The 17666-nt window shown below is 63.9% G+C and overlaps 1 protein-coding gene across 1 annotated transcript in view; it reads right to left on the reverse strand.

Moving 5' to 3' along the window:
* Window positions 1-17666, reverse strand: part of ABLIM2 (actin binding LIM protein family member 2) — a 71518-nt gene that overhangs the window by 19428 nt on the left and 34424 nt on the right. Inside the window, exons 9-16 of the mRNA XM_053672466.1 lie at window positions 14919-14996; window positions 14338-14484; window positions 12776-12808; window positions 11229-11349; window positions 9745-9843; window positions 5589-5690; window positions 5081-5134; window positions 40-92 (exon numbers count right to left, since the gene is read on the reverse strand). Coding sequence (XP_053528441.1) covers window positions 40-92; window positions 5081-5134; window positions 5589-5690; window positions 9745-9843; window positions 11229-11349; window positions 12776-12808; window positions 14338-14484; window positions 14919-14996 — 687 coding nt within the window. The remainder of the gene's footprint in view (window positions 1-39; window positions 93-5080; window positions 5135-5588; window positions 5691-9744; window positions 9844-11228; window positions 11350-12775; window positions 12809-14337; window positions 14485-14918; window positions 14997-17666) is intronic.

Here is a 17666-nt window from a genome sequence, read left to right on the forward strand (position 1 = left end):
TCTACACAGCTTGCCCTACGGCAGGTCCACCTGCATTACCTTCCTGTTATCCAGGTCGAAACTTCCGTCCTCCCCGTCCAGGCGCCTCGAGGCTGGAAGGGAAAACCGACTGTCAGGAAGCTCACGGCTCCTTCTGGGTTCCCACCTCCCAGCTGCGCTCAAAACACAGAAACAGCCCCAGAAAAGGTCGCCCGTGTGAGGGCCTTTTACGGGCTGAGGAGCCAGGCACGCGGGTCCCCTCTCCCACGGGGACAGGCCCTCCAAACCGAGAGCAGGGGCCGCAGGGCTGCCTGGTGAGACGCAGCCAACCCCCTTGCCCCCAGTGAGAGATCAGGCTCGTCAGCAGGCGCAGCCACTTGGCACTTTGAAGGACGCACTTTGTGTTTTGAAAGTCTGACTTCACAGTAAGCAAAACCGGCCTGCCCTGTGTCGGACTGAGCTGGGGCTCCCCGAACGTGGTCCCCTAGTCCCCCACAGCCCACTTCACGGATCGGAGGACGGAGGCTCAGAGCGAGTCCGTGCCTTCCTCAAGTTCAAGGTCCTGGATCAGCAGGTGGCCTTTGAACCCAGGCCGGTCCTTCCTCCATGCCTGCCCCACCTCACTGCTGGGCACCCGCACATCACAGGCCGGTGAACGAGTGAGTGAAGAACATGAAGGGATGAGGCACCACGTACAGCCAGAGGTGACCGCAACGGGACAGAGCCAGCACGTCCTTCTCCCAGGAAGGTGAGTGCTCTCCGCTGGCCTTTCTGAGGGGTGGTCACCCAGCTGGACTGACCTGCTCTCCTACCGAGTCTGAGCACATAACTTCCCATCCAGCTCAGCCTGTCAGGACCCATCCCGCACATCCCGAACTGAAACACTGACCCTGTGCCCGGGGCAATGACAGGAACCCCCAGTCCCCCACCCCCAGAGACCGCGGCCCAGGTAAGGACATGCCAGGCGGGGTCCTTACCTGCAGCCGGCAGAGGGCTCGGGCCTTTGGGCCTTTCGGAGCACCCTGCCTCACATGGGCCACCGAGGACAAGACTGACACCAGGCCTGAGAGCTGGGACACTGGGGACTGGGCTACAGGACCCTGACAAGATGCGGCCCCTGCTGACTCCTCCTCCCAGGGGTCAGCGCCTCTGTTTTCCACATGGAGATGAAAGCCCGGCCTCTGCGCTCTCGGGGGCAAACTAACCACAGGTCTGCAGGGGAGCCTGGGCACCGGCCGGCCCTCCCACTGCCCAGATGACAGCCGTCGGGAGTGGGACCGAAGCTGTACGTCGGCCACGACTCCTGGCGGCTGCCCAGCAAGCCCCAGGGACAACCAAGCCGGTGGCTCTTGTCCGGCCCGGAGAAGTGAGTGAGCCACAGTCCCGAAGGCCCCCAGATGGAGTGCCACGCTGGGGGAAATTTGCAGGTGCAAGGGCAGCTCGGGCCCCGTGGGATGTGCAACCCTGGCCCCTGGAGCTCAGGTCCCCAGGCCCCCAGGTCACCCTGGGCTTGAGGACGTCACACAGCCAAGGCTGGCTGGGTGGCCAGACAGCCTAAGCAAAGGGCTCAGACACAGCCCTGTCTGACTGGGGGGGTCCTGCCAAAACTTAGCAAGTGTCTTTTGCAAACAGTGCCAACTCTCAGCCTGACTCGAATCCAGGCCCCCTCAGACTCTCAGTCTGTAGCCCAAGAATCACACCGTGGTCTCCCGGGAACTGGGCACCGGGCAGGAAAAGGCAGGAGCCCCCCACCCCTGGCACAGGGCATTACTGCCGTCTGCTCCATGACGGCTCCGAGCCTCAGTTTCCTGATCTGTAAAGTGGGCAGAGGATGCCCACGCCTCCGAGGTGTGAGGGCCGCGTGGGGTACCGTGGGTGCTGTGACAGACGGGGAGTTCATTGTAAAAACTTGGGGATCACTGAGAGGCCCACTGGAGACAGACCTGTGGCAGGCTGCCTTAGTGCCAGGGAAGGACAGAAACACACAGGAGGACAGAGGGACCCAGGGGAGGGAGTCTGTCCCGTCACACAGGGCGGCTCCTTCTGAGCCTGGAAGCCAATGGCCCTGGGAACCCTCCGGGGAAAGGCTGCGCCCCCGTGGGTCCCCCCGGGGCCCACGTTGGTGGCACCCTGATGACAGCGGGGTCCCTAACTTTCTTTCTTGATGAGGGGCCTGCCTTCCCTTTTTTCCATCCCATGAGGACCCCCAAACCAAAACACAGTTCAACACCACGACCCGGGAATCCGAAAGACACACAATGCCTGGGTCTTTCTGTTTCAAACCTGGGACGGAACAAACAGCTGCGAGGTGTGCCGCTCGGGGCTGCCCTAACGGTCTGGTCCAGGGTGGGGGGCTCTGACACCCCCACCCCCGCAGCGGGTGGCCGGAGGCGATAGTGCACTGTCCACCTCCTGGGCCAGGGCTCCCCCCACGCCCTCCGAGGGCTCATGTCTGGTTATGGCCGAGACCTGTCTGCTGCCTGGGAAACAGAAGGCGTCCCTGCTCCTCTCGAACTCGCTTTACACAGTGTAGATCCGGGCCCAGCGCCAGCCTGTTGTGGGGCAGGGCAGCCCAAAGCCCAGCTCTCCGCTGAGGTTCAACTCAGCCTCACCCGAAACCCCTCAAGGCCCGAGGCAAGGGCAGCGACCTTGAAGCTTGCCCTCTGGAAGGAGCCAGGCTCTGAGGGGTGTGCACTTGGGGACGGGGACAGGGACTGAAGGGGACTGGCTGTTCCGAGTCGGGCCTGCCTCACAGTGTGACAGTGGGTGACTGGCGCCCAGGCAAACACCAGAAATGTCCCCAGTGGCACCTGAGCTTTTTGATCCCAGGGCAGTTTATGCACCGCTGGGGAGGCGCTGCCCTCCTCCTGTCCTGCGTGGACCCGACCCTGACTGGCTCCTGACCGCACAGAGGGTCCTTGCCACCCTGTCCCCTTTCTTCTTATGTTCTCTTCCTCTCCTTTTGCTTCCATCCTTCTCTTTCTCATTCTTTCATTCAAAAAGCCACTAAATCATAACCAAGCAGAACTGATGTCATACAGGAAAATGCTGTTGGGCCAGGGGTCAGAGGTCAGGGGTCGGTAGACCTGGGTGTGGACCTCGGCTTGGCCAGGGGCTGGTTCCGTGTCGGCCTGGCCTCAGTCCCCTCACCTACGATCGTGCCGACCTCAGGGAGGCGGAAGGAAACACGCCGTCATGCGTGGAGAGGGCAGCGTGCGGCGGTGACCCGGTCTGCAGCGGCCAGGCGAATGCCAGCCACCCCGTCCTCAGCACCACGGTCCCCACCCTGCCGGTTAGGCCCCGCCCCCATCATGGCCTGGGGATCACGTCCCAAAGCCAGGAAGAAGACTCGGGCATCAGGAAAGGGTGATGCTAATTAAAAAGTCAGAGTGGGAACTGGAGGGTCGAAAAGTAAGTGCGCCCCTTAAAAAGCACCACTTTTTAGCCATCGAACACATCACGTGAAACTAATTAGCTGGCCCAGTGCGTCCACGTCGTTACCCGGACTGTGTCGAGGTTGGGGGTGGGGACTTTGCACACACACACATGTGCAGGCCTGGGTGTCACACAGGTGTGCATGCTCACACCCACACACAGACTACACTCCAACCGGAGGGGGCCAGCTTGTCAAGCCAAACGCCTGTGGTGTGCCGGCAATCCAAGCCATCCCAACACATCTGCTCGTCCCCGAGGGCCGGCTGAGGGGCGCGGGTCCAGGGAAGAGCACACCAACCGCAGGCCGGACCCTGACTACGCTCACGGAGGCCTGTCCATCCAGGTCAACAACAGAGACCCGGAGGGGTCCCTGGCCACCGTAACCCCTCCCCACGTGCCTCTGAGGGGGCTTCCGGTCGGCAGGTCTTTGCCTCAGGCGAGGCTGACCCCCTAGCTGTGTGCAAAAGACACATGTGAGGCTAGTGCAAGGCTGCGTGACCCACACTGCTTGCAGGACCTGAGCACCGGTGGCACAATGGGAGGACGGAGCTTCCTTCGGCTGGGCCTCAGTTTCCCCAGTGGGACCCGCGGGGGACCTGGGCTTGAAGCTTGCCTGGTGGGGGCAGTGGTGAAAGTCTGGAAACCCAGGCACTTGCCTTCACTGGTTTTCTTTCTCGGCAGGAGGGGCCAGTGCAATCAGGGGACAGTGGAAAAGCCTGATGTTCCCAGGGTGGGAGGCCAGGTCTGACAGCGTGAGCACCCGTGAGCACCCGTGAGCACCCGTGTGCAGGGTCCCACGGGCAGAGCCCAGCCAGCTGTCAGGGCAGGCCGAGGCTGCTTCCTGGGTGCATCTGCACAAGAGCTTCAGGGGTGGGGACCCCTCTTCCCGTCTCCCTAAGGACTTGACAACCATGCCACCACCTGCCCGGCACTTCCCGGTGTCAGGACGTGGTTGGTCACGCCAGCGGCCACACAGGTGGCCTGTGTAGAGGGCAGGTGGAGGGGTCCGCCCCACCGTGCAGGGGAGGAAGCAGAGGCTCAGGGTGCTGATGCCCCAGCTCATCGGAAGCTCTGCGAAGACACCTTGAGCCTCCTGCCTCCTGCCCTGCGGCCCAACCACCTGCTGCCTGTGCACCTGTCCTGCAGCCTCAGGTGGAGCAGACATGTGCGGTCACCTCCAGGAGGGAGACGGGCGCTGAGACTCTCTCCATTCAACACCTCCTGCCCCTCTCTGCTGGCGCAAGGGGCCCCTTTCCTGGAGGCCAGGCTCCCACTCTCTCCTCAGAAATTCCCACAGCACAGGACCCAGATTCCCACGCAGGAGTAAAGGGGTGATTCTGGCGTGAGCAGGCTGGCTTGGGCCCGGGTCCGAGAGGCCTCTGCCACCACCAGCTCGTCTACGGTCAGCCTGGCTGCTTCTCCCAAAGTGGCAAACTCAAGTGCCCAAAGCCACTCTCGCCACAAACGCCCATCCCGAGCCCAGCTGATGGGCGTCGGCCTCAGGTTTCCAACACACGGGTGCCTGCACTGTCTGAAGGGCCTCTCCCGGGCCCTGCAGGGGTGTCTGCGTGTCACCCCCAGGCTGCATCAGCACGACAAAGCAAGGACTTGGGGGCGCGGGACGACAGGCATGCAAGGGCCACTGGCAGGCAGCGAGGAGCCGTACCATGCTGCTTGTAGATGGGGGGTTTCCTATAGATGTTGTCTTTCACACCGGTGTCTGGGGAGGAGAGAGAGAAAAGGAGAGAAAGCAGGTGAGCGAGCAAACTGAGGTTTTGGTCTCCTGATTGCTTGTCAGCACCCACCAGTCGCCCAGATTCAGCATCTCCGGGCAGGATTTGGGACCCCCAAACGGTGGTCCCCCAGGCCCCACACCTGAGACCAAGCCTCGCCCACCCAGCAGCTGCCCCAAGCTTGAAGGGGCAAAGGGAGCAGGTGGCAGGGGGGGACGGTGAGCCCTCTGGCCACGCCCTCCAACCCGTGCCCAGGGATGCACAGTCTCCCTGGGGTTGGAGGGGCTTTGGGAGAAACAGACACGAGGACATTTGGGCGTGTGTAGGCCTGTGTGTTTGGTTCGTAAAGAATCTCAGGACTCGGGTGGGGATGGAGAGGCTGGGGGAAGGCCCAACACCCGCCTCGGCGAGGCAGCCCCGCCCAGCAGGCCCGGCGCCTACCTGGGACGTGGAAGTGGCGAGGAGCCTGCTGGTAGGTGGAGGGGGGAGGCCTGCTGTCGGACCCCACGGAGAGGCTGGGCGTGCTGCGGCCGCTTTCACTGCCTCCAGACGGAAGGGCGCAGACAGCGGGTGGCGGGGGGAGGGAAGCAGAGCGAAGCATTTCAAGCATGAAAAAGTATCCTTGGGGAGCCGGTCTCCCCCACCTGGGGCTGTCCACACCCCTGCCCCGGGGTCGGGGTATGTGACCCCCACCGACACTTCCACCGTGGGACCCCGACCTGCTAATCCAACCTCGAGCCCGAGGTCCGCCACCCGGTGCAAAGGCGCAGGGCTGCCAGGGCACGGGAAGTTTGGCCTGATTGGTCCTTGGGGGGTGCGGCAGTCTGCTGCCCTGCGGTGGCTGGGGTTGAGATCTGGCAAAAGACCCCCCTTCCTGAGTACCCTGGTATGATGGGCTGCTGCTTCTTTTGGAGAAGCCGCAAGGCAGCATTCGACAGGGTTCAAGTGCTAGAATCCACCAGCATCTGTCCTTAGGAGCCGCCGAGTGGGGTTTTACAAGCTACGGCAGGATGAGACAGGGTCCACATCGACCAGCTGCTGGGTTCCCGAATCAAGCTATTTTTTTTTTTCAAATTAAACGGAAACAATCCTGGCTCTGCTTTCTTATCCCATCTAGATTTGTAACTCCTGTTCTATGAACGAGGTTGGATTATCAAGTCACGCATGCAGACCGCCCCGCCCCCACCGTGTGTACGGAATGAGGGGACAGACAGAGCGCAATGGCATCAGACACTGGGTGACAAGGTGTGCGGCTCGCTGCAGAAGACCCTCCTGAGACACAGCTCGGCTGCTCTCCCTCGAGCCTTAGGAAGCTTCCCGCCGCCTTCCATGGCGGTTCGGCGGAGGGAAGGGTCCCCCGGGACTCCAAACACGCCCTTGGAGCCCCAGCTGTTCAAAGCTGCAGGACACCTGGGGGGTGTGGCCGCCCTTCCACAGCGGGCTGCGTGGCAGCTGACGAGGAAGGGGGAGCTCTTGCCCCGATGGGGTGCGCTGGGGCCCGGGGGCAAGAGCTCCTTATAGTGGTGGGGCGGGGTCTCGGCTCCAGCCGGCCACCAGCAGAGCCCACACCAGGGTGAGGCCACAAAGGGGCTGCTGACCAGCTTCCAGCATCTTCCCACGCCTGGGCACCCACTTCACCCTTCGGCGCCGACGGGGCTTCAGGTAGCTGACTCTCCACCCCCGTCACGGCGTGAACCCTGCTTTTCCCTCAGCTGCCCCCCTCCAGCAGGGCACGGAGCCTTCCGGAACTGTGGCCCAACGGGGCTCCTGCAGCGTCCTGGAGAGCAGGCGCCTCCAAGCCAGGCTGTGGGAGCCCCTCGGAGGCCATGGCCCCAGGCCCAGGTCCATTTGGTGACTGGCTGTGCCTCCTCCATCCCCAGGGGCTTTAGCAAGTTCATTGGCTCAGAGTCCGCAGTGAGGCCCACGCACTGGGCATCGTCACTAAGCTGGGTGCATTCCTGGCAGGGCCCGTGGCACCCGAGAGGCCTGGAAGGGCTCGTTCCTCTCTGCCTGGGATTCAAGGGCCCTTGTCTCATCCTGTGCAGGCCACAGACTCTGCAGGTCACAGGTCCCCCAGTCCCCAAGCCTAAAGTGCAGTGTCCCCCTACGTCACAGCAGGATTCTGTGGGCATGTGCACAGTCACCTCAGGAGGACCCACAACCTACATGAGGTGCTCGGGGGCCCAGAACTCGGGGACAGCCGGGGACACAGACCTGGTGGCCCCACTGGTTCGCTGTGCCCACCTCACACCTGTCATCCAGGGGTCTCTGCACCAGTCATCAGCTGCTCGTGGTCCCAGCCCCAGACGCCTCGCTGCTCCGGTCCTTTCCTCCTGGCCTTTCCCCTCTCCCCACCTGGAGCCCCTTTTCCACTGCTCCCCTGACTCAGTCCCTTCCTGGGTCGAAGCCTTCCTGGGGCCACAGCCCCGAGCTGACCACTCCCTTCTCTGCCCGCCCACTGTGATAAACTGCACCACTCACACTGACCCCACACAGGGCCACTTGCCTGTGGCTGTGGCAACTCTCAGAATGTCTGAGACAGCCCTAGGGGGGCATAAACCACGGCCACCTTCCTCGGGGACAGGACCAGGGGGGTCCAGAGCCAGCAATCCGGGAGGCTCTGGTTACTCCTCCGGGGACCAGCCTCCTCTCCGGGCTTTGGGGGTAAAAACACACGGACATGAGAAAACCAGAGGAGCCTGGGTGTGCGGGGACCTTGAAAAGGCACAGCAGGCCCTTCCGACAAGGCTCATGGTCTCTGCTGGAAGTGGCTCGGGACCGAGGCCGTCCGTCCCGAGCAGGCAGACAGGGTGGGAGGCCCAGCCTTCAAAAGGCCGCCTTCTCCTTTTAATTCAAGCAGTGCCTTGCCTTGGAGCCGCTGTGGGTGGAGCAGAGTCCCCCGTGTGTGCGTGCACCTGGCGCCCCTCCAGGAGCAGCGCCCCTCACCATGCGGGTCGCTGCAGTCGCCCTTTGCTCCGATCTCACCCATTTGTATCTGCCGATCTTTGCTTGTCCCAGGATCCCGCCCAGGGGAGCCTGCCCTTGGCCGAGGTCCCATCCTGGCCTCCACTTGCCCCGGAGGCCGGAGACTCGGAGAGGAGCAGAGGAGGGGCGGCGCGGGGCCTCCCCGGCTCTAGGCCCCAGGAGCGCAGGTCTCAGCCAAACGGCCCCCCCAGGCAGCCCACCCGGCTGCCAGGGGGCGGGGTGGAGCAGCCAGGAGGGCGAGCGCCCCACGGCCCCTGCTGTGACAAACCCACCGAAGTGGGGCTGCATCAGGTGGGAGGGAGGCTGTGTGGGGGCCTCTGATGTTCCAGCAAAAGGCAGCTTGTCTCGTAGTCAAGCTCACTCTGCCTGCTGGTGGGTCCTTCGTCCACCTCTGGGGGCGGGCCGTGCCTTCCCGGGTCACGCGGATGCGCAGCAGAGGGTTGTGGCTGCTCTGCTGCTTCTCAGGAGGGTCAGTGCGTCCCGCGGGGGCCATGGGGGTGGGGACAGGTCCCCCAGGATCTCAGTACACCGGATGAGGCCACACAGAGCAAGCAGTGGTGATGGACCCACGAGAACCAAGGGTGGCCGCCAGGTGACAGAGCAGTGAGGCGGAGCAGCGCCTGCCCCCCCGGCCCCTCTGGGACCCAGGTTCTTCTGCAGACATTCTCAGCAGCTGTAGGGGACAGGAACTTCTCCTTGTCTCCTAGAGAATCAGCGAGAACATCACCTGCTTCTGCTCAGGCCGAGAGCACGTAGGGCAGTGAGGGCCGAGTAACAGGCAGCTGGCTTAGACGCCTGGCACTTGCCTCCCACAGTGCCGCTGGCCGGCGGTCCGGCAGGGCCGGTTTCTGGGAGGAGCCCCTTCCTGGTGTGTAGGCAACCACTCTGCCTGCACACGGCCTTTCCTCCGGACGCGCGCAGAGTGACTGAGACTGTCCTCCGCCTACAAGGCCATCAGTCCTTTGGGAGTCGGGCCCCAGCTTATGACTTCATGTGACCCTAATAACTCCTAAGGAGCCTTTCGGATGCCGTCACATTGGAGGTTGGGGCTTCCACACAGAAATTTTGGGGGCGTGATCCAGTCCACGGCACATGGGAAAACAGAAGCTCGGCCACACTCCTCGTGGGATTCGAGTCCACACCTCTGTGCAGGGACGTGGCCAGTGGGCAGGGCCGCACCCTGGGAAGCTGAGAGTGGGAGCCACATGGGGCATGTGTCCCACCCAGGCCACCCTGGGGACCAGTCCCTGCCCTCCTCAGGCCTCCGCTTTGGGTCCCGAAGGCCACTGCCAGCAGCCCCTGTGCCCTGCGGCGCTGACTCACGGGAAATGAGATGACTCGGGCCCAAGGGCAGGTGACGGATGGGTCCTGGTTTCTCCCTGAAGCCTCCCACCTGGCTCCTTGCCGCTCACTCCTCTACCTACCCAGGGGCCTGCGTGTCCCTCCCAGGGACACACACACTGACAGAAACAGAGCTGGACTCACGAACACAGAGCGAGGGGCAGGGGCGTGAGACATGGGGCTCAGGGAAGCCATGCGGCAGCACAGACACGAGACACAGACGTGGCGGACACCCTGCGGCACCCAGAGCCCGCAGCGCGGCGCGCCTTACCTCGGAAGTAGGGGATGTAATGATGTCTGAACACGGAGGTAGGGCTTGGGTGTTGGGACAGGGACAGGCAGCTACTGGTACCAACACTCACAGTACCAGCTGCGGGCGACAGAGAGCAAGTCAGAGTCCACACGGGCTCACTGGCCTCAGAGCCACAGACCATTCCAGACCCTGCCTGCTAGGAACACATTTGTGTCCTCTCTCTGAGAAGGCACACCTTTGGAGGGGGGCCACCAAATCCACTGTGCCCCAGCCGGTTCCAGGCTCAGAGCAAGGACGCCGCGCCCTCTGGGAGCTGGGAACTGCTGGCACCCTGAGTCCTGCCCGGCGCCCCACCTGGGGCTCCTCGGGATCAGGACGCAGGTGGAGAGCAGCTGGCTGGACGGGAGTGAGTGCAGACTGTCACCTGGCAATCACACGACCTCACCAGCTAAAACTCAGGTCTTGGCTCTCCGGGGTTACCACGTGACTCAAAGTACCATGGTCAGAGGCCAGCAGAGGGGCCCTGGGAAAGTCCACCTGTCCTTCACTCCCTGACTCACCGGCCTGCTCACTCACCCACTCTCTCACTCATCATTCCTCACTCATTCATTCATCATTCACTCACTCATTGATTCACGTACTCAGTCACCCGCTCATTCACCCACTTTCCAAACCTCTGTCCTTGAGCAGGATGTACCAGGCACATTGCAGGGAGCCAATAAAAATAACTGCACAGGAGTGAGATTTGATTTTTCCACCAAGGCTGCAAAATTAGCTGTAGTCTGCAGATGCAAAGATGGAGTCATGCAACAGCCAGCTGGGTGGGAAGCAGTGTGGAAAAATCCCTCAAAAAGGCAGCGCCCTTTTTGTGGGTGGAGCCTCCCTGTGGCTCTGATACACCGAGGGCCACTCGGAGTTCTGGAAGCTACAGGGCAGCAGGACACAGCTGGCACCAGGCAGAGGATGGGGCAGGAAGGGGCAGAGGGACCCTACGCACAGGGCTTCTCCCTGCTCAGAGCAGCTGGCGCCGCCTCTTTAATTTCCCCACGAGACTGCCATCCGGGGGGCCACCAGCCTCCCCGAGGGAAGTGTCAGCGGATATCGACTCTGCTTCCTGGCCACCGACCCTGCCTCCCTCAAGCCCCTCCCAGACCCACGCTGGGCTCGGGACTATTTGACTTGTGTCTACCACCGTAAACGCAACTTTTTCTTCCTGACATGTCTCCTACAGACACGTTAACTACACGGGCTACACGCTCAGCTCTGTCTTGTGTGTCCCGAGGCCCTCTGCCTTCAGATGAACCAGCTGCCCTTGCGGCGGCCTCCCCACCCGGGCGGGGCCTTTCCTCTGGGTCACAGAGGTGACCCAGGCTCCCCACTGCCCTCGGCAAGGCCACCCCGCCCATCCCTCTCCCCCTTGTTGTGTAAGAGGCAGATTCGGAACAGAAAGAGCAGCAAGAAGACAGATTCGCCGGGGGAAAGGAAGCCGTGGGGCCAAGTACCTGGCTGGCTGTAGTGCTGGGGCGACCGTGAGGTCGGGGTATAGCGCCCGAGGCTGACCGAGCCGGCGGAGCTCGGGCTGGAGGTCCGGCACTGCTTGGAGGAGCGGTCGTCCTGGTCCCCCTGGGGGAGACAGCCTGGTGAACATGGCAGCTGGACCCTGGCCCGCCCGCTCCCACCCTCTGCCCCACCTGCCTGGGGGGTGCTTTCCTGACCTTTGAGCCTGACTCAACCCAAGATGAGAGCCAGAGGGGCCTGGCCTCAGTACTGAAGGCCCCGAAAGCCTGAGCACGGTTTCCGCACCTGCCCGCCAGGTGCTGGAGGGCAGGTTCGCCCCACCCTTCCAACAGCGGCTCCTGTGGCCAGGCCCCCACTACGGGGGAGGAGGGTGGGGGCACCTGCTCCTCCTACATCCAGCTCCACCCCCACCCGGGCCGTGCCCAATCCTTCCCAGCACCCAAGGCTCCTTGGAACACAGTTTGAGAACCAGCGAGATTCTGTACCCGCCCCAGCCTGATGGGGGTCCCCAGGCATGGGGGGTAGGAAGGCACCCCTCCTGGGCCTGGAGTCCGGTTGAGTCAGAACCACAAGCACCGACCACACAGACTCTGTTCGAGCAGAACGAGCACCTGTCTGGGGCGGTCAGAGAGGGCGGCGGGCGCACGAGACAGCACAGCACGCGGTGCAGGGCAAGCGCAGGCTGCAGGGCCCACCATGGCACAGCATGCCACCCTGGTCACGACACAGGGCAGCCCAGTGTCCCGCCACGGCCCCTGAGGCCCGTGTGGGTGGGGATGAGCAAGGGGAGAGTCTGGGTCTGGCACTCAAGGCTCCCACGCCTCCCCAAAGTTACCTGCCACCCAGAGGGGCTGAGCCACTGTCCCTACCACTGGCCTGGGCGCCCCGTCCCCAACCTCCGGTCAGGCCACGCCCCAAGCGGGTCCTGCACCTGCCAGCACCCACCTGGGCTGCCCCCCAGTCCTCTGGCCCGCCCAGGCCACAGAGACAGCACTGGCCTGGGCAGCTGCAGCCCCGCCGTCCGGTCCCCGTCTCTGGGCCCCTCTGCGTAGCCCTTTGGTCAATTCACACTGCCTGCCGTGGGGCTCACCGGTCATCAAATTCCTGGGCCCCAGGGTGTGATGCCCACGCAGACTGAAGTCTGGCTGGCTGCTAACTACAAATGCTGTGCTTCCGGATGCTGCCCTATGTTTATCCACAGGGACTTCCTGTATGACCCCACAGAGGCGCAGGAGGTGGCCTGGCTACCCCAGGCTCCTGGACTGTCCCTGGGAGGGAGCCATGGCCCAGACCGCAGGCAGTCCCAGGCTCTGCTCTCGCAGGGCGGGCAGATGCACCGGGGGGTGGGGGACATGCAGGTGAGACGGGATTGTAAAAATAGCCAACGCCCAGGAGGGCGCCCCAGCCACGGAGCTCCAGGGCCCCAGATGCAGGGTCAAGAGCCACAGGGGCCCTCCTGGGGGCGGCAGGCGGTTATCTTTATAGCAGGGGTGGGGGCAGCCCTGGAGCGCGTGGTGAGGACGGCGGTTACCTCCGTCGGTGTTGGCGAGAGCAACTGAGGTGACTGTGGACACAACACGGAGCAGCCGTTAGCACCTCGGCGCCAGGCAGCCACTTGTGTGGAGAGATGACAAAGGGCACAGACACTCACGCAAGTGGGCCTCCTCCCCCCACAGAAGCGGGGCCCACCACGGGCTCCAAACCTTCTCTTTGGAGAGATACGGTCCACGGCGCCCCGAGAACCCGGGGCACTGCCTGGTGCCAGCCCGGGGCCGTCTCCATGCGGCGCGCCCCCCACGCCCCAGCCCTCTCCCAAGGAGGCCTCTTTCCAAAAGGAAGAGTGCGGGTCCCGGGCGCGGGGCGGCCACGCCCCGGCAGCCCCAGAAAGAGAGGGCTTCTGGGGCCTGGGGTGTGGGTGCAGGCCCGCTCTGCCAGTGGCGGCCCTGGGTCCTGAGGGCACGGTGACCAGCCCATCACAGCAGGTCAGCACGGTCTGTCCCACAGAAATCTGTTTGCCCTGGGAGACGATGGCCACCACCTGGCCCCGCCAACCCTGTTCTGCAGCCTTCTGCTGGGGCTCAGACCGGACACTGGGCCATGAGGCCCAGAGCTTGGCTCGTGGTAGAGGGTGCAGGTCGGGATGTTCCTCCCACCTCGCCCTCCAGCCTCCGTTCACGAAACCAATGGTCCAGATCCTTGGGGTCCCGTAAATCCCCAGGGGCAGAGCCACTTGGTGGTGGCCAGGTTGGGGGGAACACCTACTGGCCCCCAAGCAAGGGAAGCCATGCCCGCCTCACCTTCCCCACCCTGCCCTTGAGCCCCACAGCTGTGCCGGCACGGTGAGAGCGGCCGGTGCCCCGAGTCAGCAGGGCCGGGCGGGGCTTGCTGCACTGTCCCCTCTGCCTGGCACCTGGAGCCCCAGCTGCGCTCCCCAGGGGGGCCTTTGAGGGAGATTCAGGTAGGAGGGGCTGGGGACATGGGTGGGGGGACAGAGCTCTCCTGCTGGCACACACACGCGCACACAGCACACACGCTCCGGCTGCCGGTTGGCAGATGCCCTTCTGTCTGCCACGGGCACCGTGGTCTCCCGGAAATCTCAAAACCACCGGAAGAAACCCGGGAACCCACAGCAAGCCCCGCGTTAAACGGAGGAGGGCCGCTGCGGCTGAGAGGTCAGCAGCAAAGGGTGCTGCCCCCCGGGTTCCACCAGCTCCCGGAAGTCAAGGGACAGGGGGACAAGCCACGGCCGGTGGGGGTGGAGCAAGGTCCAGAATGTTCTGAATAAAAGAAAACTACACATTTCATACATTGTGAAAATCACCCAAACTGTGAAAAGGAAGGGGTTCTCACTTCATTCCTATCATTTTCCTGAACACCACACGCTTCCTGCTCCCGGCCCTGAGGCAGAGCTCGTCCAGACTCAGTCCCCAGTGCCTGCGGGGTCTGCCGGGGGTGTCTGGGGCAGAGCACAGTGGGAATTCTTCAGAGAGGGAGCGCACGGCGCATCTCGGGGGGAGAGCAGGCCCAGCACCCTGGACAGCAGTGAGGACTGAGTCAGGGGACCCCGCTGTGGGCTGGCACCCGGGGCCGTACCTCACTGCAGCTCTGCCTGTCTCCCGACAAGTGGCTGATGTAGGGCGAGTAGGAGATCATGTCGGGGCGGTCGATGTTGTAGATGGCCTTGCTTTTAGGAAGAGCGGCCAGGTCTCTGTAGTCGAGAATCTCGTCGCCCAGCTTGGCCTGCGAGGAGAGGAGGAGCCAAGGGGCGCAGTGAGACCCCTGTGCAGAGGCAGCCGCGCGAAGGAGCCCCGAGACCGCATCAGCCTGGTTCCCTCACACCTGTCCACGGAGGAGACTCCGCGGCCTTGAGGGAGTGCCTGCCCTGAGCTTCCACTGCCTCTCTGCAGGGCGGGAGAGACAGTCCCACGGGACGGCTCTGGGGCCAGAGGCCCTCCACACCACCACGAACACCGCTGTGAGGGCCTCCTTGTGCCCTCTTCGCCACACACCTGGGGAGCGGCTGGGACAGCCCCCAACAGCATCCTAATGTCTGCACTGTCCCCACAGCAGGGACGGCCGAGCCAGTGCCTGTCGAGGACACCCCAGCCCCCGGGGGCTCACTTGGCGGTCCGGACCTGTCCCCTCCCTGCTCTCCACAGAAAGAACCAACTTACGTAAATCACTCGGCTGGGAGACCCTGAGGTGCTGGACGCAGGCACGGATATGATGCTCTCCGAGGACGTGCGGGTCTCCTGGGAACGGAGGGGACAGGGAGAGACTGAAAACACAGCACGGGGACGCAGAGGCCCTTCCGGAGGAACCGGTGACAGCTCATGGCAACAGGGAGGCTGGCAGGTTGAAAGGACTCTTAAAATGCACAGGCAGACTTGAGTGGACTGGGAAGCTCACCAGACAGACAGGGCGGCGACATGGGCCGAGAGCACAGCAGGGACGCCCTTAGCACCGGTGGCCACCAAGCTGCCAGGGGCCAGACGTGCTCTGTTTTCCAGAGGACCAGAGCAAGCCACAGGCTTTCAAGGGGCGCTGAGTGCCAGTGGCAAAGGACGTCTCAGGCACAGAAGAGTGCCGCTCAGAGACGCCACTTCCCACCTAGACTATGGGGACCTGGGGCAGCCCATCCCACGTGCCCGGGCTCTGCTGTCAGACTTGGGGACGGTCTCGTGACCCCAAAGACCAGTCTCTAGCCTGATTCCTCGTCCCTCTGACACCCCGCCCTGTGCCCTTCTAGGTACCAGCAGTCCTGGCAGTGACCCCACGTTTGGCCCGGCACCCCAGTGTGTCTCGTAAACAGCCTCCTGGGGTCACCACTGGCCACTGTCACCAGGGAGCCCTCGGTCTGGCTCCGGGCCTCTCTGTGGCTGTCACACACAGAGCCTGCCCTTCGAGTGCTCACTGCTGTCTGGAACCACTCCTGCTCACCCCCCTCCCTGCCCACATCTCCTGCCCCCCACCTATACCCTCTGCTCCCTGTGTCAGGCCGGCCCACATCTGCATGGATGCTGTCCTTCTCAGGCTCCCACCCCGGCCACCACACCTGTGTCCATCCCCACCTGCAGGGCGGGGCCTGGCAGCTCCGCCCACTGGGCCCAGCCCCACCCCTGTCTGGTCGAACCTGACCAGGCTTCCCCACTGCCCCTTCTAAATGGGGCCCTTCTCCACAAAGACGCTCCCAGCTGAGAACCTGACCCCCACTCCCTGCTCAGCCCTGCTATCTCCCCTCCTGCTTCCTAAGCAGGCCCCTCCCTGCCCCTGCTATTCTGTCCCACCCTCATCAATCAGGGGCTGACTCCTGCTGCAGCACCAGCAACCTGGGCGGGGCCCCATCATGGGCTGAGTGGTGCCCACAAGCCCATGGGTGGAAGTCCCAACCCCCAGGTTGTTTCCCAGCACCCAGAGCACGACTGCTTTGGGATTAAACCAGGGCCTTCAGGGGGGGCCCTGACCCAATACGACCAGAGTCCTTCCAAGAAGAGACTGGGAACACACACAGAGGGACAACCCCTGAGTACACAGGGGAAGACGGCGCCACAGTGCCAGGGAGAGAGGCCTCGGGAGGAGCCGGCTCGCCCACGCCGTGGCCTTGGGTCTCAGCCTCTGGGACCGGGAGGAGATGCATTTCTGCTGTGTCAGCCCTGGTCTGGGGCGCCACCGGGGCAGCCCAGGACACGGACCCAGGCTGTGGAGCCGCCCCCGCCCCGGTGGAGAGCACGCTGCCCCTACACGCAGCACAGAGGCAGCGAGCACAGGACGACACCGAGACCAGGTGTCAGGCCCACAAACCTGGAAGGCCCAGGGGGCTGCGCCCAAGAAGACCTGCGTCTGCCTCCAGAAGGAGAGAGGGAGAGGGCGTGACGTGTGCACCTGGCTCTGCGTGGGCTCGTTTGGCAGCCTGGGCCTCCCCCTTCCCTGCCCCAGGGTGCAGCTCGGTGCTGCCGCGCCCTGGAGGCCCCCCCCCCCCCCCGTGCCTTCCCGGGCCCCCTGACCCAGCTCTGCGTGCTGCACAGAGCACAGTCTCCGGTCTGCCTGCCCCCTCAGAACACTGGCTTCCGAGGGCCAGCCAGGCCCAGGGTCTGTCCGGGAAGCTCAGCCCGAACCCACAGTGCAGTCCCGAGGCCTCGGCCACCCAGGCAAGACAGCGTCATGCTCCGTTTGCAAAGAAGATGGTTCCCCTCCGAGGCAGGTCACACAGGGCCTGCTTTCTCGCTGTCCCTGTGGCCGGGTGGCCTCTCTTACTGGCCACAAATGAGGGACTCACACATTTACACATTTGGAAACGCCCTTTGCCTCTCAGCTTCCTGCTCTAGGAAACGGAAGACCACCCTGGCCCTGCATCCCCCCAAAGGCTCTGCTTCTGACGAGTCCAAGACACGGCCCGCGAGCCGCTGGCCTCCGACATCATCCTCGCTTTCCTCTCTGGTCAGCCAGGGCCCACGACAGAACGCCCCCGCACTCACACTGGGTGTTTTGGGAGGAAGTCCCTGAGCTGAGGCAGCAGCAGGGCGCTGTGCCGTCCCCCGCGCCCAGGAGTCTTTCTGGCACAAGCTACGTGGGCACCGCCGTGACCAGGATGCTCGGGCCATGCCGGCTGCCGCTGGGGTCTGTTTGCTCCAGCACGTTTAAGGTGGCCCAGGGCCAGCAGCCGCCCTGTGGGATGGGGTGGGAGCAGAGCCTCTCCCCGGTCACTGAGCCCCTCCCTGGTCACTGAGCCCCTCCCCAGTCACTGAGCCCAGCTGGCAAGGGGGCTGAGTGGAGATTATTCCCGTGGGGTCGGGGGGCTGGGTGCTGTCTCGCTCTCTCTGCCCCAACTCCAGTTCACCCAGGGCAGCCGCGCCACTGAACCCAGTGCAGGCCTCGTTCCAGGCCTCGGATGCGCCCACAGCGTTGGGAGGGGCCAGGCAGCT

Source organism: Artibeus jamaicensis, unplaced genomic scaffold (assembly GCF_021234435.1).
Source record: "Artibeus jamaicensis isolate MK-2021 breed Jamaican fruit bat unplaced genomic scaffold, CSHL_Jam_final contig_76, whole genome shotgun sequence".
NCBI classification, from domain to species: Eukaryota; Metazoa; Chordata; class Mammalia; order Chiroptera; family Phyllostomidae; genus Artibeus; species Artibeus jamaicensis.